Raw genomic sequence first — 27467 nt, 5'->3', positions numbered from 1 at the left:
CATGAAGACAGAGTTATATACTATTGTTCTTTAATTGGTTCCTTTTTCTCCTTACCGCTAATTACGAAGCCAACAATTTTAATACTGCTCATGTTGATAGCGTACTGTCGCGATATTTCAAGAGCGAAGTTCTTCGTCATTATTGGCATTTTATGCCTGCTTCTTTTAGCTCCTTTGTGCCATGAGAACCACTATCGACAAGTCCGAGCTCAAGGCATGCGAGCTCATTAAAACCGTAGTAGAAGCAGAGATCTGCATGTTCGCCAGAAGCCTTTCTTTCTTCCTGGTTTATGCTGCCAATCATTCGCATACTGTTTCTATGCTTGGAAGAAGCACGGCTTTCAATACCTCTGTATATCAGTAGAAATGGGTTATTCTGACAATATATTAACAACACAGTATATAGCATTCAAACATACGTCACATAGGCTGTTTCGCTTAATCTCTTTGATTTCTTAATGAAGTCTCAAATATCTTCCAAAAGATCCTGCTCTGTTAAAGGCATCTTCAACGTGGCATCATTTTGATCCATGAATAATAAGACAAAGTCAATAATGGCATGCTTTAACCAGAACACCTCTGGGTCTTTGACCGGGTGCGCAGCAATCGTACTAAATTCATCATAAATATCACTAGAACAATACTGATAATTGAGAGAATAATTAGAACATGTTAAGTGTATGGAGTTTTATAAACTTACTTTCTTGTTCAATTTGCACAATATTTCTTTCAAATTATTAGGCAATGGTTTATTCAAGGCATTATCATAGGAAGACGATATTTCCTTGAGATCTTCTTGCTCCATGTGTTTTTCCCAAGTACCAGCAGATAAATCAACAATGTACGAATGCGATGGATTAAGACGGTAAAATAGCAACGCAGAATTTATCGACATTCCAAACTTTCATTTTATTGTATAAAATACTTACTGTTCGTAGGTGAATGATTTTGCTAGATCATAAACCATGTCTTCTACAGACCTGCCTGATGTGATATATGCGGTTGTTTTATGCTTAGTGAACGCGACTTATAATTTGATATAAACTGTAAGGTGAAATGAGTCTCCTTTAGTCCTTTTATTATACACTGAAAATCAGAGAGGGGAGCGTTCACAGCAAACTGAATGTTTGTATTTAAAAAAGAAAAAATAAAAAAGTCCTCGTTCCATAATAATGCAGCATTATATATGCGCATCTTCAGAAATACAATATGACGTGTACAAGTATTATTATGATTCTATGATCATAATAACGTGTCAAATGCTTGAAGGTGTGTCTAATTCGTCTTTATATATATTATAGGAAGTATGGAAATACCACACCTGATTTAAAAATCCATGTATTTTTTATATTTTTGTGTATATGACTAAGAATTTGAACATCATCTGTACCAAGTTTTCTTTGATATTTTATACTTGATGTGCTTGTTGACGAAGAAGACTTGGACTTTTGTATTGCTTCTGTTCTTTCAACTGTAATATTAACTTCAATAGTCTCCTGCCAACTGTCTTCAATATCTGTATTTCTTTTGCAAATGTATCCCAATTCTTTCGCAAAGTACTTATAGATATGTTTCCAGGTACTTTTAAAATCCACAAAGGTTTGATTGCCTCTATAACTTTGTATGATTGTTGCTTGCATATTTTGAACAAACGAGCACCAATCTACTTTCTTAGATCCATCGGATATTTTTTAAAAATGAAAAATATCTCTATAACATGTTAAACATTTCAAGTAAGTAAGTCTAATACAATTCTTTGATACTTAGGTTGCGTTAAGTTTAAGCTTACCTTCTTTATATTCCTCATACATATTGAAACAACAACAAAATAGAGAATCACACAAAAGAAAAGAAAACGCAGTGGCAGTGTACCGTAGATCGGCATAGTTTTTATTAGATTCTACATAACAAGTGTTTCAATACCTGTGCAACCGTCAATTATACAAAAAGGTGGCATACACTGGTCCTGAGTAGAAGCTATCATATGGAAAAAAAAAACCAATGCTATGGATTAGTTGTCGTATCTAAACCAATCGCAGTTGATTCGCCTCCAACTTTCAATGTCCTATATGCTCTATGAGCCACGCTTTATTTTCTTTATTAATAATGATACAGTTTTTTTTCTTTTGTTTAAATTCATGTGCGTATTGTTGTGAGGCACGATGGCAATATTTTATATGAGTAAATCACTCAAAACGTCTAACGAAATGTAAAAAATAAAACTTGATTTCAGATATGAGTACTGCTCATATCTTCATTCCCCTTTGGTAAGCGGTGTGTTCGATAGCATACATTTGAACCTTAGATCAAATGCATAACAAATAAAGATAAAATGAGATAAGAATTTGGATTAAGGATAATTCTTATGTGAGATTAGCTACCTCACATTAGAACTGAACAGGTTATCTTTATGAAACATATTTCACTTAGATTATCTATGGCTATATGACGTTTAGGTATATAGCACGATTGGTATATCTACTCGTAGGATATATTGATTCAACAACCAGAACATAGTAGGTCGCGGTACTGCTCCCTGTTCCGGAAATAAAGTATGGTTGGAGATAAAAAAAGGCTCAATCACTCTTTATTAATACAATAACTGTTCACGCAATCAAAGGAACACCACGCACGAATATCCCTTCCTAGCTAATATCTATAATCATTCCCACAGTATTTGAGCTACACAACTGGTGGCCGATAAATATTAATTTATAAATGTAGGTGCATGATCACCGTGGATTTGCCAGGATAGCACATTACAAATCAATCCGCTCGGACAAGCCATCATCCACTTCAAGGAAAGACCTATTCTTTTACAGAGACCTCTGACTCACAGAGTATTATCTGACCATAATATATCAGTGTCAGCTATATCCGGATACAATCATTTCGTAAACAGCAAACAGTATAAGTCTTTATTAATAGCAGTAATCTTAGTTTTCTTTTCTTTTTCTTTAGTTTTTGTTTTTGGAAAGAGAAATAAAGACGGTGGTTTGATTTCGTTAGGCTTTCCTGTTTACTTTCTATTGTGTTATTCTTTACCTTTTGTCTAATGGTTAAAACTAGCGACTACCACACTTATATCTTTCGAGTTAGCGAACTATTCAATTTTTTTTAAGAGCGGGATACGATATAGAGTAAATATATGAGCTGATTAACCAAAAAAGCATTTGTACCAAGGGTGGCTGTGTATTTTCAGTTGTCGTCTCATCAACATGAGTAACATGTTTAACAGATACTAATGTCGATCTGCGCGGGGTTTGAAGTTTGCACTTCTTTCATACATTTGCCTTCTGTTCAATTCTACGCTGCTTTTGTAATAAAATTCTCTCTTCCTCTTGACTCGAATTTTATTTCTTATTATGCCTTTGAATGAACGAAAAAAGCATCAATTAGAAGATATTCTGTCAGATAATGTCTCTTTTATGGACACAGATGATTCGCCAATGGAGGGGACTCCCTCTTCTATTGATGAGGAAGCCGAAGTAGGCTTTTGTGTAGAATGTAAAGATCAAGCAGCCGATGTATTCTGTCAACAGTGCAATGAACCCTTTTGCGAAGTCTGTTCCGGTACATAGCTAGATCTTCATTTCTTTGTCTTTTCACAAGCATTGAAAACCAATTTTTTATGCTTTATCTCTAGGCATGATACATAGAACCGGCAAGCGTGCAAAGCACACTATCAAAAAATATTCAACTGTTCTCGAAGAGAAAGAAAAAGATGCAGAAGAGAAAAATAATGAGGAAGCACTAGAAGAAACTGTTAGTCATCAAAAACGCTTGTAAAAACAGTTCAGCAGCATTAATTTTTTTAATATTTCATTAACTTCAGGCAAACGAAGAGCAAAAAGCCACCCCACCTTCGAAATCTAAAGAAATTGATGTAGGAAAAATAATGGAAGCGAGAGCAAAGTTTATTCCTTTGAGATTGAAACTAGAGGAAAGAAAATACTTGAGATTGTAAAGTATTCTTTCAATGATTGGATTGATTTCTGAAGACGCGCAGATAGATTACTAACAAACCATTTCTATCTTGCAACAATCGTGTTGCTAAAGGTTGGAGGCAGCATTAAATGTTACAGAATACACGGAAAAGATTGACGACGCCTCATCTGCAGGAAAAGCTAAACGTGTCGTTAATCAGATCAAGGAGTTATGTGCAGTTTTGACTGGTCTCGTTTTAGGATGTGATTATAAGAGAGGTCAGGAGTTATTCGCAGATAGAGACTTCGAAGAAAACGAAGACTTTTTTCAAAAAATATTTGAGATTGGTCGTAGACATAAAATTATGAATCCGGAGAAGATGAGGGGCGCCTACGGTAAACTAATGTACCTTTTATCAGTAAGTTGATCTTAAATTAACTGGTCAGTTTATGAGATTCTAATGGATATGCGTACGGTTTACAGGACTCTATGATTCCTGAAGTAAAGGAAATGCTTGGATTCGATTGTGTGATACCAATCAAAACTGTTTATTCATTCTTGAAAGAACGACATGGTTTAAAAGTATTGCATGAAGATATTGTGCTACTTGCGACCATGGAAATAATACCGGACAGAAAGACGCGTTCTCAAATCCAAGCAGAAATCAAACGTAAAGAGAGGAGTATTGAGACACTTAGCCGAAAATATCAATCGAAATATCTTTCAGCAGATGATATCCGTCATTGTTTGTACAGTATAGGCGATAACAATGCTTATCTTCGTGCAAATCGGTAAGTTTAGAGATAGATGGCATATAATTTTGCTTTGTTCAGAGACTAATTGGGCGTTGTTAGTGATCCTTGCGAAAAGATGATCAGATATTTGGAGGAATTTTTCAATCCCAAAGATGAACCGGAGGTAGAATACTCTCTGTCAATCGCGTCTGGTAATGAAGGTCACCGTTTGAGCCACGATCATGAGACACAGTATATCTACGTTAATCAAACCCTTAAATTATGGCGCGAAATCCTAAATGACATGTTTAAGCTTTGGACATTGGCAGATCAAGATATACTATCACCATCCAACCCTTATCGATTGTCACAAACAGGACAAGGTTTACATCGTATTCAACCCAGCCCTGCTATTTCTCGAGAAATGCATCGCACATTATTTAGAGCACAAAAAAAGGCCGGAACTTGGATTGGCAGCAGTGTGATTCATCTGGGAGATAGAAATGTACCAAATGCGCTTATATTTATAGACAAAGTAAAATAAGTTGCATTCTACTTTTTTTTTTGAAAAAAGTGTATTGAACTAACTGTTGTTATACGTAGTATAACCAAGTAGCTCGCATATTGAACCCGATATGTATCACTATCAGCAGACTGGACGATCTAATAAAGGATGAAGGTATTCGCAAATTTGTCGAAAAGAAGTTTGGCAGTACCAAGCTCTGTAAAAAGACTATTCTGGGTGTGTAGTATACTTTTAATGTGTTATACCCCGGACATTGTGTATTAACAATTATTTTTGCTCAGCTGATTTTTTCCGATCTGCTTTTGATGGCTCTGGAGCCGACAACTTTTATGATGCTGGCAGTTGTATTGATGGCCGACTTACTTCGGCTTGGAATTGTAAGTGAATGGATTTACATATATGCACAACTTATTGAACTCACTGGAATGATACTTGTTGTTAACTTAGGGTGTTCACAAATTGAGAATAAATCTTATTTCCCAGTATTTCTATTAGCAGTAAGTAGTAATTTTTTTGTTTCCATCTCGCTGTAAACAAAGATTAACAATTACCTGTATTAGGGTTTCACTGGCTTTGATGGTGGTGGTTGGTAGAACTACTTATTAAAAATTTACATTGTATTGCTTATTCTTAAAAATGTTATAGAATTGAATAACTGTAAATATCTATTCTTCACATTACTGTATAGAAAAATAAAGAACAAACCATCTACTACGCACAGAATTAGACTTTGTTTACAACAGACGAAAAATCTCAGTATCAAATAATGAGACGTACATGTTAAGTTGTCTTAAATCAACGTTTTAAGTAATGGACCCTCACATAGAGGTAAAAATAATCAGGGATTCCAATCACGCATGAAGGATCAATTAAGCGCTGTAATACGTCGCAATTTGTTCAGAACTAATATACCCGTAATTATTACCCTAATAATATTCGATTTGGATTCTGTTATGATAATTGAGCATTTTCACGACTCCATTTCCTTAATCAACGGCTCTGGAACGAAAAGAATAATAAGCTGTCTACATAGATACCCGATTAAAGTTGGTCTCAGCATAATTATAAAGGAACAAAATTGACCTAAAACAAACCAGCATTTTATACAGATTCAAAAATAACGGGAAGCTGCCAATTCGGTTCTTCACTCCTCCCGTCGCCCTTTTTAAGGTGTTAATCCAATTCTATGGATAACTATGACTCCAATTGAATGCAGTCGGATTATACGCTGGCGTCTAGGTCGGTTACCTGGTGGAACTCCATAGCCATGCATCTGTCATCATAATAACGTGTTTTTAGACATACCCATTTACATGTCTTCGCAAGCACCGTTGATTACAAATGTCCTCACAGTAACTGATTCATTCATTTCTCCTCAAACAAGCTTCCAGCCAGAAAATTACCTAGCAGCACAGCAAATCCAAGTAAAACCTTCAACGCTTCTCCGAGTGGAAATCCAATGACCCGCCATATGTCGAATCACGCTAAGATCTCCCAAAAACTATCCTCTTGGTAATAGGTTAGTTCGGTAGCTTTATAAAGACTAATCTAGTCTTTTTGCTATTTTTGGTCTCCCTCTTTCCTTCTCTTTTACTTTTTTTTCTCCCCTTTATTGACTATCAAAAAGGTTTTTCCGCACCCTTCACCCTATGCCTGACCTGACCCAGGCAATTCAATCTCACATTGATTATGTGCTCTATGAACTTATTTTTGTTCTTTATCAATAAAAAAATATTTAATCGTTCCTTTTCCGACGAAAACTACCATAAACAGATAAGTGTACAAAGTGGTTTGTGCCATGCTGCTGTTTCGAAAGCAGCAGAACTATGTATTCAATCTTACTGCACAGATAAATTTTTAATATAAACCTTTCTTCTTCTAATAACAGCTTAGAAGTAAATCAAGTTGCTTTTTCCTGGCTTCAGCACCACGCGATGGTATATTTTTGCTTGAATCTGTTTCGATTAACCAGCTCTAATTACTATCCTGTACACAGGCTATAGAACGATATGTTCCGGTTGTAGGCGCCGCTTGCTGTCTTATTATCACAGGTGCAAGCGTTTTCTATTTGATTCTGAAGAGACGGCAATACAACAAGCGGTATAGCAATTTTGTAGACAGTTTTGACCTTGTGAAATCACTAAGAAGAGAAAAGACGGCAATCATAGCCCTTTCTGCTATCCAGACTATAACATGCTTTTACCAACTGATTCGAATCGTAACGAAATCAGATATGACAGAAATAATCAATATATTGAGTCTGTTGCTTTTATTGATTACTTGGGTAAGGATGAAGCAAATCATATGTTGAGTAAAAATCTTGATTTGACTGAATTATGCATGCTATAGTCAGTTCTACTCTTTCTGTCAATAGTATCACCTCACTTAAATCAGTACAAATACAGAGCGTACTATCAAATCTTTACGGTTATTTTCGGACTCCTATTCCTTGATTCACTTGCTGTTATTACCTTTGGAGAAGCCTCACAATTCCTAAGTATATCTAATGGTCTAATATGTCTGGTGTTGTTCTGTATTACTGGATCTACACGACAACCTATGCATCCGAGGAACCTTGAAACAGTGAGCTATGAAAAGCTCGAAATTAAGGATGGAAAAGTCTTTCGAAATGTGAGTTCAGAATTAACACCTTTTGTTGTAGTGAGCATATTAAACAGAGATTTTTCTGTAGGACCTTGCACTAAGCCCTGAAGCTACTGCAAGCATTTTCTCATGGGTTTCTTTCCAATGGGTATGTGATTTACTGAAAAAATCTGAAAAAAAGTGTTTTAACAAGTGAGGTCTATTATAGATGAATCCTCTTGTTGTTTTTGGATTTCGCAACATTGTTACACGAGATAACATTTACGCTCTTCCTTTTCAACAAGTCTCACGTGCAGCGTATAAAGATTTTTCTGCTACCAAAAAGTTCATATATCATGCAAAGATTCTTCGACGCATATACAGTTGTAATAAGCAAATAGTATGGTATCAGTTCATATTTAGTATAAGCGCTTGTTTGATCAGTTATTTGGGTCCATTTTTCCAGCAAAAATTCCTGCATTACGTTGAGCTGCGAACGAACAGACCACCTATAGAAACAGCTTATATGTATATAATCTGTTTATTCTTAGTAGGAATGGCTAAACTTACGTGTGATAATATCCAACTATATGTGGGGCGTCGATTAAATGTCAGAACGTTGATAATGCTCGATTCCGAAATATATGCAAAGACGTTAAAGAGAAAAGATATGACAGGAAAAGTAGTCAATGACAATGATAGTAACAAAAATGATAAAACGAATGCCGCTAGAAAACAAGAAAAAGAAGAGTTGTCTCTCAGTAATGTGGGCAAGGTCACCAATTTGATGAGTGTTGATGCGGATAAACTTGCTGACATACCTTCATACATGCATGTAAAATATAAGGTGAACATCTTCTCTTAATGAAGCTAATACTAAACGCAACTCGCCTATCATCAATAGCTACTATATACTGCACCAGTTGAAGTTATGGTCTGTATGTTTTACCTTTATCAACTACTGGGAAACGCGGCTTTGGTTGGTTTATTGGTTCTGCTTATATGCTTTCCCATCACTGGCTATTTTACAAGAAAAATGTCCACAAACTTCACTGCCCTTACAACAGCAAAGGATAGACGTAATGAGCTTGTGAATGAATTATTACAGGGCATTCGGATGATTAAATTTTTCGCGTGGGAAGGCAATTGGAAAAAGAAAGTGAATGCTGCTCGTAATGAAGAAATGCGTAAAATCATCAAGGCGATTGTGTTCGAAGTGCTTGTCAATTTACTGTTCGTAGTTGTACCAGTCATTGTTACCGCATGTACTTTTGTTTGGTATACTAAAGTGGACGGCAAAGAGCTTACTGCTAGCGTTGCATTTGTCAGTATTACCTTGTTTGATATGTTACGAAATCCGCTCATTTTTGTTCCAGAAGCTATAAACACGTTAACGGAAGCTCACGTTAGCTTAAAGCGTATCTCAAATTATTTAGAAGAGCCTGAAATTGATGATAACATAAACACAGAACTCGTTGAATGCTTGGCTGGCACTTCCCCTGAAATGTCTTTGGCACGTGTTGGCTTTGAACAGTCAACATTTCAGTGGCATTTGGACAAGTCAAACTTACTATCTCGTGATATTTCAAACCATAATATTTTGGACACCACCAACCCCATACAGAGCTCTCTAGACTCTTCCTCCACATTTGATGGAGTTAGTAGTCAGCAAAGGAAATTTCAATTGTTTGTACCCAAATTTGATTTTCCTACAGGAAAGCTGACGATTGTGTGCGGTCCTACAGGAAGTGGTAAATCTAGTTTCCTCAATGCTCTTTTAGGCGAAATGGATATAGCCTCTGGAAGAGTCTACCTTCCCTCTCATACGGTTTTGGCAAAAGACAATAGTCCCAAGACGGATCCTAACTTTCCTCAATTATACCTCGATAAAGTAGCTTATGTTGCTCAACAGCCTTTCCTTCAACACGCTTCTTTACGAGATAATATTCTTTTCGGTTTACCTTACGATTCTGAACGCTATAAGAAGACTCTATATCAATGTGCTCTGATCAAAGATTTAATGATTCTACCTGATGGTGATCGCACTGAAATTGGAGAGAAGGGTATTTCTCTTTCAGGTGGTCAAAAGCAACGGTATGTTCTGCAATAATATGATGTATGGGATCTTCACATTGACTGTTAACAATTATACGCATACAACAGAGTTTCACTTGCTAGAGCAGTTTATTCTTATGCAAAAACAGTTCTGTTAGATGACTGTCTGAGTGCGGTAGATGCGCATACATCGAAACATATCTTTAAAAAATGTTTGACAGGCGATCTGTTGAAAGGACGTACTGTCATTCTTGTTACGCATCAAGTAAAGCTTTGTCTCCCAAGCGCTCACTATCTTATTAGAATAGAAGATGGAAATCTGATTGCTCACGATACTGTTGAAAACCTTAAATCCACTGGTAGACTGTACAAACTTGTTGATGATAACCCGGAAAACGATGGCTTAAATGAGACAAATGAAGATGAAATTGAAGAAATAATTGACGACGAAAAAGAAAAAGCAAACATTGCTAAGCTAGACATGGATAGCAAAACGGATGTAGGAAAGCTTGTAAAAGAAGAATCATCTGCCGAAGGACAAGTAGAAATGAAGGTTTATACTACATACTTATCAGCTTGTGGTGGATGGCTTTTTTGGTTGTCGCTTATCTGTACTTTTGCCCTAGCACGATTTCTTATCTTCATTGAGAACTGGTGGTTAAGAATCTGGGCAGGTGCTTACGACGCACAATTAAATTTAGTGGTTACAAATGGGTTTTCTGCCTCTTCTTATAGAATGCTGTCAACAAGATTACCCAATGCTCATACCACGCCGAACACGATCACTTCTGCAATTGAGAAACTGAATATTTTCCAGCCCTGGGTTTTCTCAGAAACTGAACCTATTGATATCGATTATTATATCGGTGTGTACGTAGGTATCTGTTTTGCTTACATTCTCTTTGATGTTGGCCGAAATATTTTGATGAACTGGGGCTCTATACGAGGTGCACGTATTTTGTTCAGCTCTTTGCTTAATAGTATTATCCATGCTCCAATGCGATTTTTCGATACGACACCGGTAGGTCGTATATTAAACAGATTTGGCAAAGATGTTAGTACCATCGATTTGCAATTAGCTTTCTCCGCTAATATTCTAATAGAATGCATCACCGGTGTTATCGCGTCTATTCTTGTTATAACTGTCATTACACCTCAATTTCTTGTCATTGCCATTGGCGTTAGTTGTATCTATTTTATTATTGGCTTGTTCTATCTTCGCATTTCCCGTGAACTCAAGCGCCTAAACTCTGTCAGCCGATCTCCTATTTACTCACACTTTACTGAAACACTCATCGGTGTGACAACAATAAGAGCTTACGGCATGGAGGATCAGTTCATGAAACAGATTTATGGGAAGATTGATTCTTACATTGCTCCTTTTTACTACCTCTGGATGAGTAATCGCTGGTTATATGCACGAATAGAGTTTACAGGTGCTTTTGTCGTACTTTTTACTGGCTTATTCCTAATTTTGAATATTGACCATATTGATGCTGGTATGGCAGGTATATCTCTGTTCTATGCTCGTAGCTTTTTGGAAAATATATATTGGTTTATCCGTCAGTACACAGCCGTAGAAATGAACCTAAACTCGGTTGAGCGCGTACAAGAATATTTGGAGCTCGATCAAGAACCTCCAGCTATCATTGAAGGAAGCCGCCCCCCAGCTGCCTGGCCTACTACTGCATCCGTTGAAGTAAAAGATCTCGTCATTCGATATGCTCCAGAGCTAGAGCCGGTTTTGCATGGCATTTCCTTTGACATAAAACCGCATGAAAAAGTCGGCATTGTTGGTCGAACGGGTTCAGGAAAAAGTACATTAGCTCTAAGTTTCTTCCGTTTTTTGGAAGCAAGCAATGGGTCAATTTCTATCGACGGTATCGATATTTCAAGAATTGGTGTTCAAGATTTACGCTCAAAAATAACTATTATTCCACAAGACGCGGTTCTTTTCTCTGGTACAATCCGTTCTAATTTGGATCCATTCGAAGAATATTCTGATGAAGAAATGTGGGAATCTTTGGAACGTGCTCATCTTGTCAAACCTTCAAACAATGCTAGGTTCGGGCAACATGGGAATGGACAGAATATACCAGCATCCTCAAGTACAGACTCAACGAGTGAAGAAAGGATTTCATCAGCCATCAAGAGTTTGACACAACTGGTCAGTGATGGTGGTAACAACTTTTCTCAAGGGCAGCGTCAATTGCTTTGTCTGGCTCGTGCTTTACTAAAAAACAGCAAACTTATTATTATGGATGAAGCTACAGCCAGTGTTGATTTCGAAACGGACAGTAAAATTCAAAAAACAATTCGCGAAGAATTTGCAAATTCAACGCTACTTTGCATTGCCCACCGTTTGCGTACAGTTATTGATTACGACCGTGTGCTCGTTTTAGATCAAGGTACCGTGGCTGAATTTGATTCACCTTATAATTTGATCGTCAGGGACAGCGGTGTCGGTATTTTCAAGTCAATGTGTGAAAAGTCTGGAGAAATGGAAGTCTTGGTAAAGATGGCTACTGAAGCACGTGAAGCTCAACAAGACAATGATACCAATTTTGATAATCACAGCCGTGTGTTCTAATTTATACAGCTCATTTAATGGAATAACATCAAATTATGCAAATATTTCTAACCGTAAAACCAACAGAATTCATAAATTGTAAATCCCATCTTTATTACATTTGATAACAGGTCAATTTAACATAGAATAAAAATGCTATATGCATCATTTCAACAATTTTATCGCTAAAGAACGTTGTTCAGTACAAGTCCTTCAAAAATTTTGATATTCATATTGACTGTATTGTTGTTGAAACTTTCAATGTTACATGCTCTTTTTATTGTTATTAGAATGCTTATACCAAATTTTGCAGAATCCAAACCGATGTAATGTATGCGATTAACGTGAATTTGTCAAATATTATTTTGGAATGTCCGCTCTTTAACACTCTTCCTAAGCAAATAAAGTAAAAAAAAAATAAAATAAAAATACTGCGAGTAGCTATTAACAACGCGGTAAATTGCATTCATGAACATCACATCTTTTAAGTCACATCAAAAAATGGTTGACATAAGTATAGCAAGCGAACCTATATGTGTGCTAGAATGTTTTTGTTGTCATGTTTATTGCGAATATATTTGATCTGAATAAAGGTTATAGTTAAATCTAATCCAGCAGTTTATAAGATATGTATGGCAGCTTTAACTTTCATTTACGCAACTCTAAAAATGAAAATAAGCATTACTATGTCTATACCTCTGATGTTCCAATTTTGAGGCATGTCCGTCGTTGTAGGTCGAAGCATTTCCTTGCTCAAATATTAATGATGTGGATAATCAGAAGTTTAATGCTTGTAATATGCTATTATTGATCCGTTGTTGTGTGGCTGGCCGTATGTTGAATATGCTTTGAAAAAAATAATTAGAATCGTTCAAGATGGAAGATAAAAAAGTGTTACCTCTTCAAAAATTCACGCGGATGAATAACATTGGAAGAAGGCGTACCGATATTACCGATATTACCGATAATGTTCTTCATTGCTGTAAATGATACAGTTGACTATGCACTCGCAGGTGCTTGAACCTAATATGCTTTGTAAGCGTATCCAGGTTTTAGCGCAAGACTACTTATTTCAATTTCTGCTATTTTACTTTATAAAACTGTCAATAAATGATCCAAGTTTACAATTTACTCTTAGTGAGATTACTTGCTAGTAGTGGTTTCCTCTAATAAAAATGTCTCGTCAATTTTTTCAGTTATAAACTCTTGTCAATTTTCGCTCTCCATACGCGTATTCTTTAAGACTCGTAAGTCTCAGAAGTACACGCATAATTGTCCAATCGATATTATTTTTTATTTTTTTTTTTTTGAAATTAGCTAATCCATAAAAGGTCAATGAATTTATTACCTTCCTTGTTTTGTTTTACTCAGCCACGAAGAAGGAAGGTACAGATAAAGCGTTGAAATTAATTTTAGTTTGTTACCCAAGAACCTGAGCCTCATTGGAGGTTTAGAGTCACATTAAAATGTGTACCAGAAGCATTCCTATTTCTTTCAATTGTTATCTCTTCTACTTTTCAATCTCCCGGCTTTTCCCCAACTTCAACAGCAATCAATAGTGTGATAACGCTTTCCGTTTGAAAATAACCATGGGATTTCGATCGTTAACAGAAGCGGAAGATATAACAATTCAATATGCAGTTGACGCAGAAGAAGCTGTACCTTTGACGAAACCGTTGGAGATAGGAACGGAAAAGGCACAACAATATCAGCATATAACAGACAAACTACCAGCCCACCTTGAACCATATCTTCAAACAAAACCGACTTACGGTTTGACCGAAAGTGAAGTGAGCGAAAGAGCCCAGAAGTTTGGTCGAAACGAATTAGTAGAAAAACAGAGAAACAAATTATTGCATTTTCTCTCTTTCTGTAAGTTTTCTCAATTCAATTTCCTTTATCAGCTAAATTTTATATGCAAGCTAATCAAAAATCCATAAATCAATAGTTACTGGCGCTATTTCATATCTTATGATTATATCCCTGGTATTGACAGCAGTAACCGCAGATTGGGTCGACTTTGGTATTATCTTTGGCATGCTCATAATAAATGCACTCATTGGATACGTAGAAGAAGCGAGAGCAGAATCTTCTATTGCTTCGTTAAAAAATAGCCTAGCGCTTCATAGCAAATGTTGGAGAAACGGAAAACTCATAGATATCAAATCATCCGAGCTTGTTGTTGGCGACATCATAGTATTAAGAATAGGAGATATCGTGCCCGCTGATGCGCGCTTACTAGGCATAGGTGGTGGCGGCGAGATTATCGAGTCAGCTATTCAAATCGATCAAAGCTCACTCACTGGTGAGTCATTACCGGTAAAAAAAAAGCCAGGCGATATAGTTTATTCATCATGTATCATCAAGCAGGGTCAGCAACAAGCTATTGTAGTGCGCACAGGAGCGGATACATTTATAGGAAAGACAGCGAATCTTATCGCAGTAACAACTGGATCTGGAAGATTTCAACAAGTTATCAACTACATTGGCAACTTCCTAATTATTATTTCAGTCTTGTTAGTTTTTATCATTTTTATTCACGAATTGGTTGAAGAGAAAGTGCAGACGGGTACTGTGACAAGAGAGCAAGTATTATCAGCTCTTAATCAGATGGTTGTGCTTACAATAGCAGCGTAAAGTTTCATCCTTCCTTATCATTTTAGACCATTTGCCTAGAATTGTTTATGACCTGCTCACAACTTTGGATGTTTTAGGATACCTGTAGGTTTACCAACAGTCATGTCTGTAACTATGGCCATTGGTGCTAAACAATTGGCAAAGAAGCAAGTAATTGTCAAACGGCTTACGGCTGTTGAGGAATTAGCATCTGTATCTATTTTATGCAGCGATAAAACGGGCACATTGACAAAGAATGAGCTTACATTTGACGAGCCTTATCTTTCCTCACCTTACGGAAAAGACGATATACTCCTCTATGCCTACTTGGCGTCGGGAATTGCAGCTGACGATCCGATTGAGATTGCTGTTCGTACTGCTGCTGAAGAGTACCATCCCAATATTAGTAACGATGGCAGCCATACTGTGTATGGATATCACGTTTCTTCGTTCAAACCATTCAATCCTGTCGATAAAATGTCGGAAGCGGCAGTAGAAGAATCAGCAACAAAGACAAAATTTAGAGTGGCTAAAGGTGCGCCACAAGTTATTCTCAAAATGACTGGAGATGATAAAACAGCTACAGAAATGATACAGTCATTTGCTGCTCGTGGGTTGAGATCATTGGGTGTGGCGCGTACATCTGATAATGATTTAAATCAATGGCAGCTTGTCGGGCTTCTTAGTTTCATTGACCCTCCAAGAGATGACTCAGCAGATACAATCGCAGAATGCAATAAGTATGGTTTAACTGTAAAAATGATTACAGGCGACCAAGGTGTCATTGCAAAGGAGGTGGCTGGTAGACTTGGAATGGGTAAAAATATTTTAGATGCGGATGAGCTGAGTGATTCGGCCAAATCAGCAAAAGAAGTGTCAGATTTGTGTATATATTCTGATGGCTTTTCTCGTGTTATCCCCGGTAAGAATATTCGCTTTTATATACGCAAGCAAAGAATGATAGTAACAAAAACAAGCTAACTGATCATATGCTATATGATAATTTAGAGCACAAGTATCATGTTGTAGAGCTACTACAAGATAGAGGCTATTTCGTAGCCATGACAGGTGATGGTGTCAATGATGCTCCAGCCTTAAAAAAAGCCAACGTAGGTATCGCCGTAGCTGGAGCCACCGACGCTGCCCGCTCAGCATCTGATATTGTTTTACTTTCTTCTGGATTATCAACCATTATTGATGGTGTCAAGGTTGCTCGAATCATCTTCCAGCGATTACAATCTTACGCACTATATCGTATCACATCTACCATTCACTTTCTGATATTCTTTTTTGTGATCACTTTGATTGAGGATTGGAAAATGCCTCCAGTATTCCTCATTCTGATTTCTTTACTAAATGATGCTGCGACGTTGATCATGGCTGTAGATAATGTCAGCATCTCATACACCCCAAACATGTGGCGCCTGCGTTTGCTTATAATATTGTCCTGTGTTTTAGCTCTTGCTTTATCAGCATTTTCATTTGCTCATTTCTACATATTCAGGGATGTTTTGCATGTTACGCCTAGTGAATTATCAAGCATTATGTATCTCCATATATCTTCAGGTATTACGGCTGATTGTTATCTGTCGAAAAAAGGTCGTATAGATTTATTGATATTCATTCGTTCTTTGACACTATTTGATAGCTCCTCATTTTGTTATTTTTTCTACACGGACTAATACTTTTTGGTGGAAAAGTATGCCTTCAATAGTCTTCACAATAATTGTCCTTGGGACCCAAGTTATCGCACTCGTCCTGTCAGTTTATGGTGCTTTCGGAGCAGATCCCAATATTAGTAGTATTGGATGGCTTCTTGGCCTGGCTATTCTTGCCATATCGTTGGGCACATTTTTTCTCATTGATGTTTTAAAAGTGCTTGTCATTTACTTTTGGGACACGTTTGTAGGCAAACAATTAAGCCATGAATATAAACCAGCGAAGTGCAAAAAAACAAGCAAGCCAGCAAGTAAAGCTGCTAAATTCATCTACAAACAACAACAGAAAAAATTATACTTTGGCTATGATAGAGCGCGAAGACGAGAATCTGTTGGCTCGGTTGCTTCTTACTAACAAGCCGTCTATAGTATAATTACCCTCAGACATACTGTACAGACTAACTACTCCCTTCTTATTGCTTCATAGTTTACATTTTTTATTTATTGTTAGTTTTAAAATAAAGTATTTGCAAACAATATATTATACATTCATTTAATTCAAAGCAGAAAAAATACACCAAAAAGAGAAAAAAGAAAAAATAACTATGTACCACCTACGACTTGCCAACAATAAATGCTGAGTTGTTCGTAACGAGAGAACAAAATGATAATCCCATTAAGGCATATCACTATAGATATATTTACAAAAAGAATTCTACATAAACGTCTGCTAACTCCAACCTAGATGCAAGCTATTATACTACAAGTTGTTTGATAATGTTTGAACCTTGGATAAGGCGTTTGGCCTCTAAACTGATGCCGGGACACTGACTGATATTAAGTTGATTGATATGTACAGAATTGAGTATGGTTTCAATGCACAAATCTGTTATACGAACACATCCTCTCAGGTTCAATGAACTAAGATTCTGTATGGAAATAGAACTGAGTAGTTGTTTGATCGAAATATCAGAAATGGCTGCTCCACAAAAACTTGCATCTAGAGAGGTTAGTTGAGGTAAAGATATTAAACTCTCGATGGCTCTATCTGATAAGGCGCAACAGAAGCTGAGTGACAGGTCTTTCAGGTTTGGTGCTGCGGCAACAAGATATGCAACGGCTTGATCTGTTAAAAAGCTGCAATCAGTTAAATTCAAATATTGTAGTGAGGAAAATGGTGCTGTACTATCGGCCCATTTCTTGAATCCTTGATCAGTGATCCGCGTACAACGTTGTATATTGAGAGATCGCAATGTCTGTGAGCAAAATTCGACGAGATGCCCCATAGCCATATCTGTTAATTTTTTACAATAGGATAAACGTAGCTCTTCAAGTTGTGGGTAGTTGTATGCAGCTTTTCTGTCTAACAGTTTGAATATACCAATATCGCTGATTTTTCGACAATTGGACAGGTCAAGTTTCGTTAAGTGCGGACAAGCTTCTGCCAAGCGGTTAAGACTCCTATCCGTCAAAAGCCAACAAGAGTTCAAATCCATCGCCTCCACATTTTTCATGTCTTTGATCATATTTTCAAAGCCATCATCAGTAATATAGAAACATTGCGACAAGGAAAGTCTGCGTGGACGGTTGCCTACAACTTCAGCAATAGCTTTGGCAGCATTATCTGTGATCAGCTTGTGCAGTGGCGCAAGATCTACATGCTGTAGAATTTTATGTGAGTGACGAATAAATTCACGGCATCGTTTTGAAACTGTAGAGAAGCGAAGAATGGACAAAAAATCCAAGTAGTTGATAATAATAGCTAGAATATCTTCATGAAATAGTTCCAAACAACCGTCGCCGGCAATTCTGGCAGGCTGCATGATTTCGTCGTTAATAACAATGTCTTCCTTGAGACTGGACTTTTCAAGCTCATCGTGTTTAGTTTTTAGGTTTTTATTGGCGAGGGCAACCAGATGTGGGTCTGACCAGATAGCTACACTCGCCCGTCTCCTCCTAGTCTCTGTTTGTTTCAAGACATTAGTGACAGTCGTTGGGGGTAATAAAGTTGGATCTTGGTCACTGGTTGTACTACATATTGAATCTAATGTAATGACAGGACCAGCCACCGAGGTTGATGTTATTTCAGCAGATGATTGTGTTGGTATAATAGGCGATACTGGCAATATGAAGACGGTACCTTCAAATTAGTTACTTATTTTCATTCAATTACACAGTGTGAGGCTTTTACCTTTTTCTAAACCACTTTTCTGCAATTGCGATGCCTAATGAATAAGGTGTGTCAATAAGCTTAAAAACAAAAAAAGAAACATCAAACTTTATCAAAAAAGGTTTACCTTCTGTCTCAAGTTGTTCAAAGAAGTCTCTGCCATTGTTTTCAAGTGATTTTGAAGGTTTGGAAAGCGACTAATGACATCAATAAAATCAGTTTTATTGAGTACATACAACTCTATGGGAGTCACAGCTTTGACATCGGCGGGACGAGGAGCATTCAGTAAGACAGATATATCTCCAAAATAGTCTCCTGCAGAGAGTCGTGCCACTGGAGTGAAGGGATCATTGATAGCACTGTCAATATTTGCTATCTCAACGGTGCCTAATATACCATCACGGGTTAAATACTTTTATGCGAGAACAAAGACCCTACAATTCTTATTCAGATGTTACATACCATTAATGATAAAGAATAACTCATTCCCTTGTTCACCTTTTCTCAGAATCAAATCGTTCGGAGCATAGTGGCGCGGTTCAACTTTTAGTGACACCGAATGCAGAAATTCTTCTGGACAATTTTGGAAATAAGGAATCTATTTTGTATCATGCATGAAAATTGTAACAATTGTAACAATTGTCAAAATTGAATGTTGTAATAATGATTTCCTGTTGATATCTTATTTACCGTTTGTAGAAGATTATTAGCGCTTCTGAAATCCTCAACGTTTCGTTCAGTCAAAGGCTTTTGGGTTACTTTGTCTGCATCATTTAAATTCTTGCTTTTTCTTAACAGTGTCAAGCGTTCTTCTGCCTCAAATCGAAGAACCTTTTCAACTTCCGGATATTGAGGAAGAATACTGTTTACTTCATCGGCTGTCAATGAAGCGACAATACATTTTGTACTGGCAATAACAGTAGCTGTTCTCGGCATAGAGTATAAAATGCCGATCTCTCCAAAGCAGGATCCCTTAGGTAAGGTTGCATAAATTCTTTCATAATCTTTGCTGCACACGTCAACTGATCCTCTCAAAAGGAAAAACATGGCTTTTGCTGGCTCTCCTTCAACAATAATAACATCACGAGGACTGTAAGTTCTGAGATGCATACAGCAAGCAATTTTCTCTAAAAAACTCTCATTCTTGGCACGTTGAAAAAGTGAATGCTGTTTGAGCGATTGCAATAGTTCAGGTGGGAATGAGCGGTCGTCACTTATTTCCAAAGACGAAGAGGACGAGTTGGATGACCTTGGTGACGTTGTTGGCCAAACAGTTTCCTTGCGGATATCAATCATTGTTCTGTCTGTTAATCGAAATCGATATTTATAAGTTAATGCTATTGTTCGGTTCTACGGCGTCTGCATTAATGGAAAAAAGAGGCGAAAGAGACTCGGCGGAACAGTGTGAAAAAAAGAAAAATAGAATTAATCTGAGATTTAAATGAGATTTTGACGAGGAAGTATAAAACAATAGGCACATTTGCTGAATTTCATCGTTGTGTCGATCATATCTCTTCGAACGGGATCCTTACAAATCTCTGACGTCTATTATCACTGGTCTGCTTTTTGACATCAATATAAAACGCTCAAGAGCTTATGAGACGAACTTTTTCAAATGGCTGTAGTGCACTAGTCGCACAACAGTCATCTAGAACAAAGAACACTACACAGCAGTAATTAAAATGAAGAATGCTACCAACAACATTAATGAAAACAAAGCCACCCAAACAGCTGTGTCGTGTCGTAAGATCCTGGAGGGGACAATGTTAGTATTCAAAAGTCGGATTGTGTGTTCTTTAAGTCTAAAGAGAAAACCAGGAGCATTGATTTAATGGTAATCCTCTAAAGACCAATCAAGATGGAAGTATATGCATCTGATAGCTGCTTCATTGGGTTTCAGGTCTGAGTATATCTGGATATTACATCAATAATGGCGAGTATTTAATGGTAAATAAAGGGAAGCAAACATTGAAAAGGTGATAGTCGAAGGCTATGGTTGGTAAAAAGTTCAGACTGATATAGTATATATATAGATTTGGAATAACTAAAAAGCGACTGTGGCTGCTCTTGACAGCAGATCATCAATCTATGTTGAAATCCATCAAATCCATCCCGACACCTTCAAATCCTGGACCAGGTGTTTCAGCGTTGTTTACTCTTTTAGAGGGGTCTACATATGCCATAAATGTTGGTATTAGAAGAAACCCTCTTTATTTTATTACGCGTTGACGACAGAAACTTACCATATTTCAGGCCCTTCTTTCTCAAGACTTGATCAATAGTCTGTACATAAGCAGCAAAATGTTCCCATTCCTTTGCACTTTCATCAACTGATATTTCATGTTGTTTTAAAGTATCATCTAAAAAGCCATGGCTACAGCAACAGAAATAGTTGTAGAAGTAGTGTGGGTTAAATACAGTGTGGTATATTACTTTTGCAGTTGTTAAATGGAAAATGATGAACTTACATTCGAGCTACATCACGAGCTCGCTGTAGATCCTTTGCAAAAACAGTCAAAATCTTGAAAAATTTGAGAGCATTATCTCGTTCATCGTCCTTATTCTGTTCATAAGCTTCAGCTGCTTTTGTTAAAGCAAAGTTGATACCTTCCAAATGAATGCGCTCACAAATAATTTGAGGATGAACAGTGTTGGCAGACTCATTGTTGCTCGCGCCTCCTCCATTCAGAGATGATGCGAAAAGGCGTGCTAATCTAAGTGTACTTTCGATAGAGCGTATAGAATGTGACACCTTTTCATTGAATGACTAAATTGCATGAATGAAAATTGATGAGATGCTGATCAAAACAAGTTATCCATTCTATGGATATGTACTTACCATCTTTAATGCTTCAAGATAAGCTCTACAAAAACCATCAGTTGCAGCTTCGTCAGAAACCATATCCGTTTGTACTTCACTAGTTAGAGCCTTAATTATGTCGTCCACTTCTGTATCAACCTTGTTGAACTGTTCGAATAAAAGGATGCTGTATTCAATATTGATCACTCCCATGAGCAAACCTCGCGCAAAGCTAGTAACGAGTTGATAAAGTAGGTCTTTTTGTGACAGATTGGATTGCTTAGAAGGCTTTTCGTCAGGGAATTCTTTTGCAACCGTCAACTGTGTTTTAAGTAATTCAACAAAAGTTGTTTGTAACTCATCAGAGCATCTCACTTTCAATCGACTAGCATCATGAGCATCAAGCATATCGCTGCCGAATAACCAGTAGAGATCAATTAAGTGGCCGAGAACTGCAATGCGAACTTCAGGTGCAGAAGTGCCATCAACTCCCTTAATGATTTCAACAAATTTGTCGAGAACCCAATCTCGACGACGTTCAATGATTGGAATGATATCAGTCACAGCTAATGCATCTTGTAAGTTTCTACATTTCCACATCAGATAACGAGAAAGAATCGTCATGGCCGTTAAACTAATATCTGGCTTCTCATCATCTGAGCCGTACGCAGCACGATCTACAAGTGCGCCAACGTAATCGGTAACACTCATTGCCATATTCTGGTTATCATCCATTGAAGTTGTGGCATCGAGAAAATTAATCAGATAGGCCAAACGGTGTAAGCAAATGGATAGAGAATGCGTAAGAGCTGGTGTAAAATTGACAGTAGCTAGATCCCTGCCGTTACAGGTTTGCTCAAATTGTTTGATAACTGCCTCTTTCAAGTCTCCTATGTTCGCGTCATTGTAAGTTGAAAGGTTGGTATTCTTGCTCATGTATTGAAGAGAACTTGCACAATTGGCCAACAAATCTTTCGTAATGGCGCCAAGGAATATTCTGGAAAATATCTGTAGCAAAATTTCGTAATCTCTTTCAGCCTGCAGTTCTAAATAAACATTCATGTTCATAAGACTGGGCAAAGCTACTAGATCAACAATTTTACTGCTGTCATCCAAATGCTTTGATAGCAATTTAGGTAAGCTGCGAACCATATGGCGTGATAATTCATTTGTATTCTCTTCCCAGAATCTATTGTCCAGTTTTTTCCTGTCTTTGGTTTCTGACAAGTTTTTGTCAAGCCCTTTGGTCATTGCTGTGCGAAGCACGCTTGCAAATACAATGATAAGCATTGTTTCTTGATTCTCTTCCAATCTGTAGCAATCACTTATAGGCTCTCCCAAATCCATTTCCTCTTCGTCACGCTGTTCTTGTTGGTGAGATATCGAATGGTCACGCAAAAGGTAGTCTGTCAATGCTTGAAAATCCTGCAGTTCAGATAATTGATCCCATAATGCTTCTACAATGTTAGAAATCAGTCGAGTACGTTTTTCAATCAAGCTACTAGATAATGTTCCCAAATCAGTTTGCATTTGATTAACGTCATCGTCCGCTGCTGCTAAGTTGGACAAGTGCTCTACAAGAAAACTCGCAAGTGCTTTGAACGTAATCCATGTCTTGTTAACATTTACAGATGAGGCATTATTTGCTGTTGCTGCTGAGCGTCGGCCAGATTTGCTGCCAGAATTATGAGCTAAAAGTGATTCTGTCACATTTGCAATAAGAGGTTGAATGACAGTTGCTTCCAATAATGCTTTGGCGAAGGGAGCAGCTGATTTTCGAACACGAGGAATCTCTGAAGAAATCATACCCAGCAGTTTTTTACGACCATTATCGCTGAGTATATTGACATTTGCTTCAAAGAGAGCACTACATAGATGGATAGCATTGATACGTACTGATATTTCGATATCTTTAAGAGCCATCTCTTCAATTCGGGTTTTAAAACGATTAATGAAACCAGTGAGTCGAGTCGCAATATTTTCAATTTTGTATAATTTTGTGATTGACTTTAGCGCTTCAGAACGGACATTAGCACTTGGATCATTCAGTGCCCAGCCGAAATGACGAAGGTAAACATTATCCACAAAGTATGCCTGGTAGCTTTGAAGCCAGGTGCATAGTTCTTTCAAACATTCTACACGAATGACTGATTCCACATCTCGAGAACGACGAATAAATACGTCGTCGAAGAATGCTTTAATAAACTCTTCTATATCCTTGTATTTTCGCTCGTTGGTTGCTACTTTTGCTTTTAACTCTCTCAATCGCCCTGTTTCTCGCTTCTTCTTTTTGTTTTCTGTATTTAATTGACGTAAAGAAGTATTGTAAAGATCTTTAAATTTGTCTCCCAGGATAGCCAACTGATCGGTAAGTTTCAGGGCGATGATTGTGGCTGTATGACGGAAGGGACGATAGGTTGAGCTTTTAATGGAACATTCTTGATGTAAGTATAATTTTGCTTTTTCATGTATTTTCAACAATTTCTATTGCTCATGACTCACCTAGACATAATGACTAGCCATCCCTGTAAACTTTCCATCAGCACACCATCATATATAGCTTGATGCTGGCATTGATTGATTATCTCTCTAAAAAATAGAATCAAATTACGGCGTAGAGTTTTGAACTCTTTTGCTTTGGAAATAATCGGGTATTCAGTGGGTGGGTGCTATACAACAGGAAGTAGCAAAGATTAATAACAATTTTGTGCATTGAAAAGTGCAGGTTTAATTGTACCTTAGATAGCTCATCTTTTAGTTCATTAAGCGCAGTTACAGAATTTTGTTGGTCTTGAACAGCTTCAATTGTTACTTCTAATGAACAACCAGAACACTGAGAAAGAAAATAGAGTAAGATAAATGCTCCCTTTTTTTTTGGCAAGAATCTGTTACTCTTTAAAGTAGTAAACTGACGTACACGAAGAATAAAATTGAAAAGATTTTTCAATGCCTGATACTGGTTGCTTTCGTATTTTCTCTTCCATGATTTAGCCATTGCTTCGATATCAATCTCTGGTACTAAAGCCTTATCTGAATTCGGGGGTTAACTTTTTCTGCATATTCAATTCAGTAATTAACGGCAATTTAGCTTATATCATACCGTATAAAGAGTCCTGAGTTTCTTCCTGAGTTGCTGGTTGCAGAAGCTGACTATTTGTGTTGACGACAGCGTCAAAAGAGCCTTCAGCTTTTCTCTTTTTAGCATTTCTTCCTTTTGCTGTCGACGGTTGATTGTTTGTTTCGAGTTCGTCTTCTGATTCACTCCCAGAGGATTCAAGTTCGTCGACATCCTCTTCAGAATCAGCTTCAGCAATGGTTCGTTTTCTGGTAGAAGCTATTATTAAATATAGTACCAGTATGGTTTTCTTTCAGGTAAGCTTTTTTTTTTCTTAGCCTTTCTAAGATTTCTTTCAATATTTCTATTTTCCTTTACCAGCTTTCTGTTTCATAAACATGTCAGGTACAGTTCGTAATTGCTTCGAGGAACCTCCACGCTAGAAAAACGAAACATTATAAACAGGGATACAGAAAATAACACAAGCGTCAAATTCATTGTTTTGTGCAATAATATACCGTTGTAGCTTTTCTTGTCTTCGCCATTGTATGAATCAAATTTAACTGTCAAGAAAAAAACAGTTGGAGTAATATCGTTAGGAACACGTAAAAAATAAGAACGCGAAAACTTCAAATCGGCGCGTGAAATACCCAAGCTGCTTTTTAAACGCAACAAAAAAGAAAAGTAAAAATCATCTTTATAGAAGTAATATACAATTTGAATAAATAAATATAATGTCTTGGTGGGACTGTATAAATAAAACAGTTTACGTATGAAATAAATAGTAAGAAGCTATGAATACAAAGGGTGTAAAAAGAAAAATGTCTATGCTACTATGGTCAAAAGAAATGCTAAAGCTGAATCAAACTCTCAAAGTATCTCTTTAAGCTCTATATTTATCCATGAATTCCTTGTGGAAGTTTGAGATCTTGCCGCAGAAGTCATCAAAAAGATGTTCTTCAGGTAAGAAGGTGGAACGGAAATGGTAAGTGCCAGGTTCTTGACCGAAACCGGATCCAGGAACAACACAGACACCAGTTGCTTCCAAGAGAGCCATAGCATAGAAAGCATCAGGGGCCATTTTGGAAGATTTGGCAGCTTCAATAGCTTTGGCAGGTAGTCTAATTTGAGGGAACAAGTACATGGCACCTTCAGCATCATTACATGAAACATTTTCCAAACCGTTGAAGCATTTAGCAAGCTTCACAGCTCGGCGACGAAGTGATTCAAAGATCTCTTGCTTTTCTGAAATATATTGAGGATAAGATTCATCCCCTTCTACAGGAGGGTTGGTCATCACATCAACCATGATCTGGCCTTGGACATTGGGACATAAAGAAATGGAGGCTAACTTGTATAATTGTTCCATAATTTCAGGATCGATATTAACACATTCGAAGTAACCACCACGACGACCGCACTCACCAATCATACCTTTAGAGGTAGAGTGGAAGGAGAAGAGTTCTTGATCTGCGAATTCGCTACCCATAGACATAAGAACCTTCTTGAAACTGTGGAAGGGACGAGTTTCAGGTTGGTAAATGTTGGTTTGGTATACTTCATCAGCTAATAAAACAATGCGTTCTCTGTGGCAGAAGCGAATGATATCACGGATATTCTCTTCTGTTAAGCATTGACCAGTAGGATTACCCGGATTAATAATAGCAAGAGCTCGTACGTCAACACCTTTAGCACGAGCTTCGTCCACTGATTTTTGTAAACTTTCAATATCTAAACCCCAACCTTTGCTTTCGTTCAAATAGTAAGGGACAGGTGCTGCGTTGACCATGGATAAAGTGGCGGAATACAATGGGTATTGAGGAATGGGGATCATGATACCGGAATTTGCATTCTGTGTTAACATCTGGATGACTCTTTGCACACCTTCAGAAGCGCCTTGTGTCAAAAAGATGTTATCTGGATCGGCTGGGTAACCATCACGTTCTTCAATGAATTTAGCAACATTTTCGCGGATATGTGGAATGCCCTTGGAGTGAGAGTAGGCACCTACACTTCCGACATGCTTAATCAACAATTCAGCACGAGCAATAGCATCAGCGGGGTATAACTTTGAGACAATGGAGCGGTTCTCAGCTTTCAACAACTCAGGGTTGTCGCAAAGTGAAGCAACCTAAAGACGCGGATAATAAAACATATTAATGAGGAGTTCAAAAAAAAAACCTTGATCAGCCTCAACTTGGACCCTTTTTTCAGCTCTTTCTTGTTTCGTTTTGGTTTTTACCTGTCTGAAGAAGGAGATAGGCTTCTGATTCAGTTGTTGAGGATTGCCAATATTACAAAACACAACTCTATCAAATTTCATGCTTGAAGGGTCCTTTTTCAATTGCTGTTGGAAAAAATAGAATGACACTGTCAGATCAAAATGCAATAGTCCTTAGCAAATTTGAGCTGTTTTACCTGACTAATAGCTTCAGCACGAATGGGTAAGGCACCACGAACAGCGTATTCTGCATTCTTGATCAAAGGATGCATCGTATCAACAGTGAGCACCTTGCCTATTGAAAGAGAATGAATGTGAGAATGCTGATGCAAGTCAGACAAGTACTGGGTGTAGCTGTCAGATGTACCTGCTTGGGTGGATCTGAAACGCTTGACATTTTGGTTAATTTGTAAATATCTAGGATTGGCTGTGCGAATTAATGTTCTAATCATTTTGTCTGGTTTATTTCAAGTAATAGTAAAAGAAAAAAGGGGAAGGAAAGCCAAAATGAAGGTTTTTTAAGAGTTTTATTTTATATCACTTTACTTACCTT

The 27467-nt window shown here is 37.3% G+C and overlaps 7 protein-coding genes across 7 annotated transcripts; 3 read left to right on the top strand and 4 right to left on the bottom strand.

The window, feature by feature from the left end:
- Window positions 1–56: 56 nt before the first annotated feature.
- BDF20DRAFT_871965 (uncharacterized protein) lies at window positions 57–1024 on the bottom strand. The gene is made up of 4 exons (XM_053081133.1): window positions 956–1024; window positions 701–865; window positions 420–643; window positions 57–350 (listed from the first exon to the last, which is right to left on the bottom strand). Exons 1-3 carry the CDS (start codon window positions 965–967, stop codon window positions 467–469), a joined length of 354 nt encoding a protein of 117 aa, XP_052936784.1. The 5' UTR covers window positions 968–1024; the 3' UTR covers window positions 57–350; window positions 420–466.
- Window positions 1025–3648: 2624 nt separating this feature from the next.
- Window positions 3649–5780, top strand: BDF20DRAFT_819197 (uncharacterized protein; the record flags this gene model as incomplete). The annotated part of the gene is made up of 9 exons (XM_053077442.1): window positions 3649–3765; window positions 3836–3963; window positions 4060–4345; window positions 4411–4718; window positions 4782–5196; window positions 5265–5403; window positions 5469–5564; window positions 5635–5684; window positions 5748–5780. 9 exons carry the CDS (start codon window positions 3649–3651, stop codon window positions 5778–5780), a joined length of 1572 nt encoding a protein of 523 aa, XP_052936783.1.
- Window positions 5781–6793: 1013 nt separating this feature from the next.
- BDF20DRAFT_871958 (uncharacterized protein) lies at window positions 6794–12579 on the top strand. The gene is made up of 7 exons (XM_053081132.1): window positions 6794–7124; window positions 7184–7471; window positions 7537–7818; window positions 7880–7939; window positions 8000–8605; window positions 8675–9864; window positions 9934–12579. Exons 1-7 carry the CDS (start codon window positions 7122–7124, stop codon window positions 12413–12415), a joined length of 4911 nt encoding a protein of 1636 aa, XP_052936782.1. The 5' UTR covers window positions 6794–7121; the 3' UTR covers window positions 12416–12579.
- Window positions 12580–13983: 1404 nt separating this feature from the next.
- BDF20DRAFT_913335 (plasma-membrane proton-efflux P-type ATPase) lies at window positions 13984–17083 on the top strand (the record flags this gene model as incomplete). The annotated part of the gene is made up of 5 exons (XM_053084057.1): window positions 13984–14266; window positions 14343–15027; window positions 15109–15932; window positions 16019–16576; window positions 16659–17083. 5 exons carry the CDS (start codon window positions 13984–13986, stop codon window positions 17081–17083), a joined length of 2775 nt encoding a protein of 924 aa, XP_052936781.1.
- On the bottom strand, window positions 17040–20579 carry BDF20DRAFT_941034 (uncharacterized protein). Its single transcript, XM_053084791.1, has 5 exons — window positions 19529–20579; window positions 19301–19436; window positions 18966–19225; window positions 18860–18878; window positions 17040–18808 (listed from the first exon to the last, which is right to left on the bottom strand). Exons 1-5 carry the CDS (start codon window positions 20132–20134, stop codon window positions 17424–17426), a joined length of 2406 nt encoding a protein of 801 aa, XP_052936780.1. The 5' UTR covers window positions 20135–20579; the 3' UTR covers window positions 17040–17423.
- On the bottom strand, window positions 20567–25291 carry BDF20DRAFT_535290 (uncharacterized protein). The gene is made up of 9 exons (XM_053075690.1): window positions 25212–25291; window positions 25072–25132; window positions 24739–24972; window positions 24556–24668; window positions 24376–24471; window positions 24141–24307; window positions 21678–24060; window positions 21307–21605; window positions 20567–21212 (listed from the first exon to the last, which is right to left on the bottom strand). Exons 1-9 carry the CDS (start codon window positions 25236–25238, stop codon window positions 20999–21001), a joined length of 3594 nt encoding a protein of 1197 aa, XP_052936779.1. The 5' UTR covers window positions 25239–25291; the 3' UTR covers window positions 20567–20998.
- Window positions 25292–25385: 94 nt separating this feature from the next.
- BDF20DRAFT_871935 (pyridoxal phosphate-dependent transferase) lies at window positions 25386–27409 on the bottom strand. Its single transcript, XM_053081131.1, has 4 exons — window positions 27282–27409; window positions 27112–27209; window positions 26936–27040; window positions 25386–26824 (listed from the first exon to the last, which is right to left on the bottom strand). The coding sequence occupies exons 1-4, from the start codon at window positions 27364–27366 to the stop codon at window positions 25577–25579; spliced, it is 1536 nt and encodes a 511-aa protein (XP_052936778.1). The 5' UTR covers window positions 27367–27409; the 3' UTR covers window positions 25386–25576.
- Window positions 27410–27467: the final 58 nt, after the last annotated feature.

The sequence above is a fragment of the Mycotypha africana genome, assembly GCF_025528875.1.
Source record: "Mycotypha africana strain NRRL 2978 chromosome Unknown BDF20scaffold_5, whole genome shotgun sequence".
Taxonomy (NCBI): Eukaryota; Fungi; Mucoromycota; class Mucoromycetes; order Mucorales; family Mycotyphaceae; genus Mycotypha; species Mycotypha africana.
Note: the sequence above shows the minus strand (reverse complement) of the source record. Positions and strands in the feature narration are given on the sequence as shown.

Bases quoted from the DNA above. Each gene is read 5' to 3' on its own strand.
- BDF20DRAFT_871965 (XM_053081133.1), bottom strand. The intron at 644-700 runs GTAAGTTTATAA...CTCAATTATCAG, and splicing joins TGTGCAAATTGAACAAGAAA to TATTGTTCTAGTGATATTTA.
- BDF20DRAFT_871958 (XM_053081132.1), top strand. The intron at 7,940-7,999 runs GTATGTGATTTA...GGTCTATTATAG, and splicing joins CATGGGTTTCTTTCCAATGG to ATGAATCCTCTTGTTGTTTT. The intron at 9,865-9,933 runs GTATGTTCTGCA...CGCATACAACAG, and splicing joins TCAGGTGGTCAAAAGCAACG to AGTTTCACTTGCTAGAGCAG.
- BDF20DRAFT_941034 (XM_053084791.1), bottom strand. From the start codon at position 20,134: ATGATTGATATCCGCAAGGAAACTGTTTGGCCAACAACGTCACCAAGG. The intron at 19,437-19,528 runs GTAAATAAGATA...GATACAAAATAG, and splicing joins CTAATAATCTTCTACAAACG to ATTCCTTATTTCCAAAATTG. The intron at 19,226-19,300 runs GTATGTAACATC...ATGGTATATTAG, and splicing joins GTTATTCTTTATCATTAATG to GCACCGTTGAGATAGCAAAT.
- BDF20DRAFT_871935 (XM_053081131.1), bottom strand. From the start codon at position 27,366: ATGATTAGAACATTAATTCGCACAGCCAATCCTAGATATTTACAAATT. The intron at 27,210-27,281 runs GTACATCTGACA...CTCTTTCAATAG, and splicing joins TTTCAGATCCACCCAAGCAG to GCAAGGTGCTCACTGTTGAT. The intron at 26,825-26,935 runs GTAAAAACCAAA...CCGCGTCTTTAG, and splicing joins CTATCTCCTTCTTCAGACAG to GTTGCTTCACTTTGCGACAA.
- BDF20DRAFT_535290 (XM_053075690.1), bottom strand. From the start codon at position 25,238: ATGGCGAAGACAAGAAAAGCTACAACG. The intron at 24,472-24,555 runs GTACGTCAGTTT...TTTCTTTCTCAG, and splicing joins TTTTCAATTTTATTCTTCGT to TGTTCTGGTTGTTCATTAGA. The intron at 24,061-24,140 runs GTGAGTCATGAG...TTCCATTAAAAG, and splicing joins TGGCTAGTCATTATGTCTAG to CTCAACCTATCGTCCCTTCC.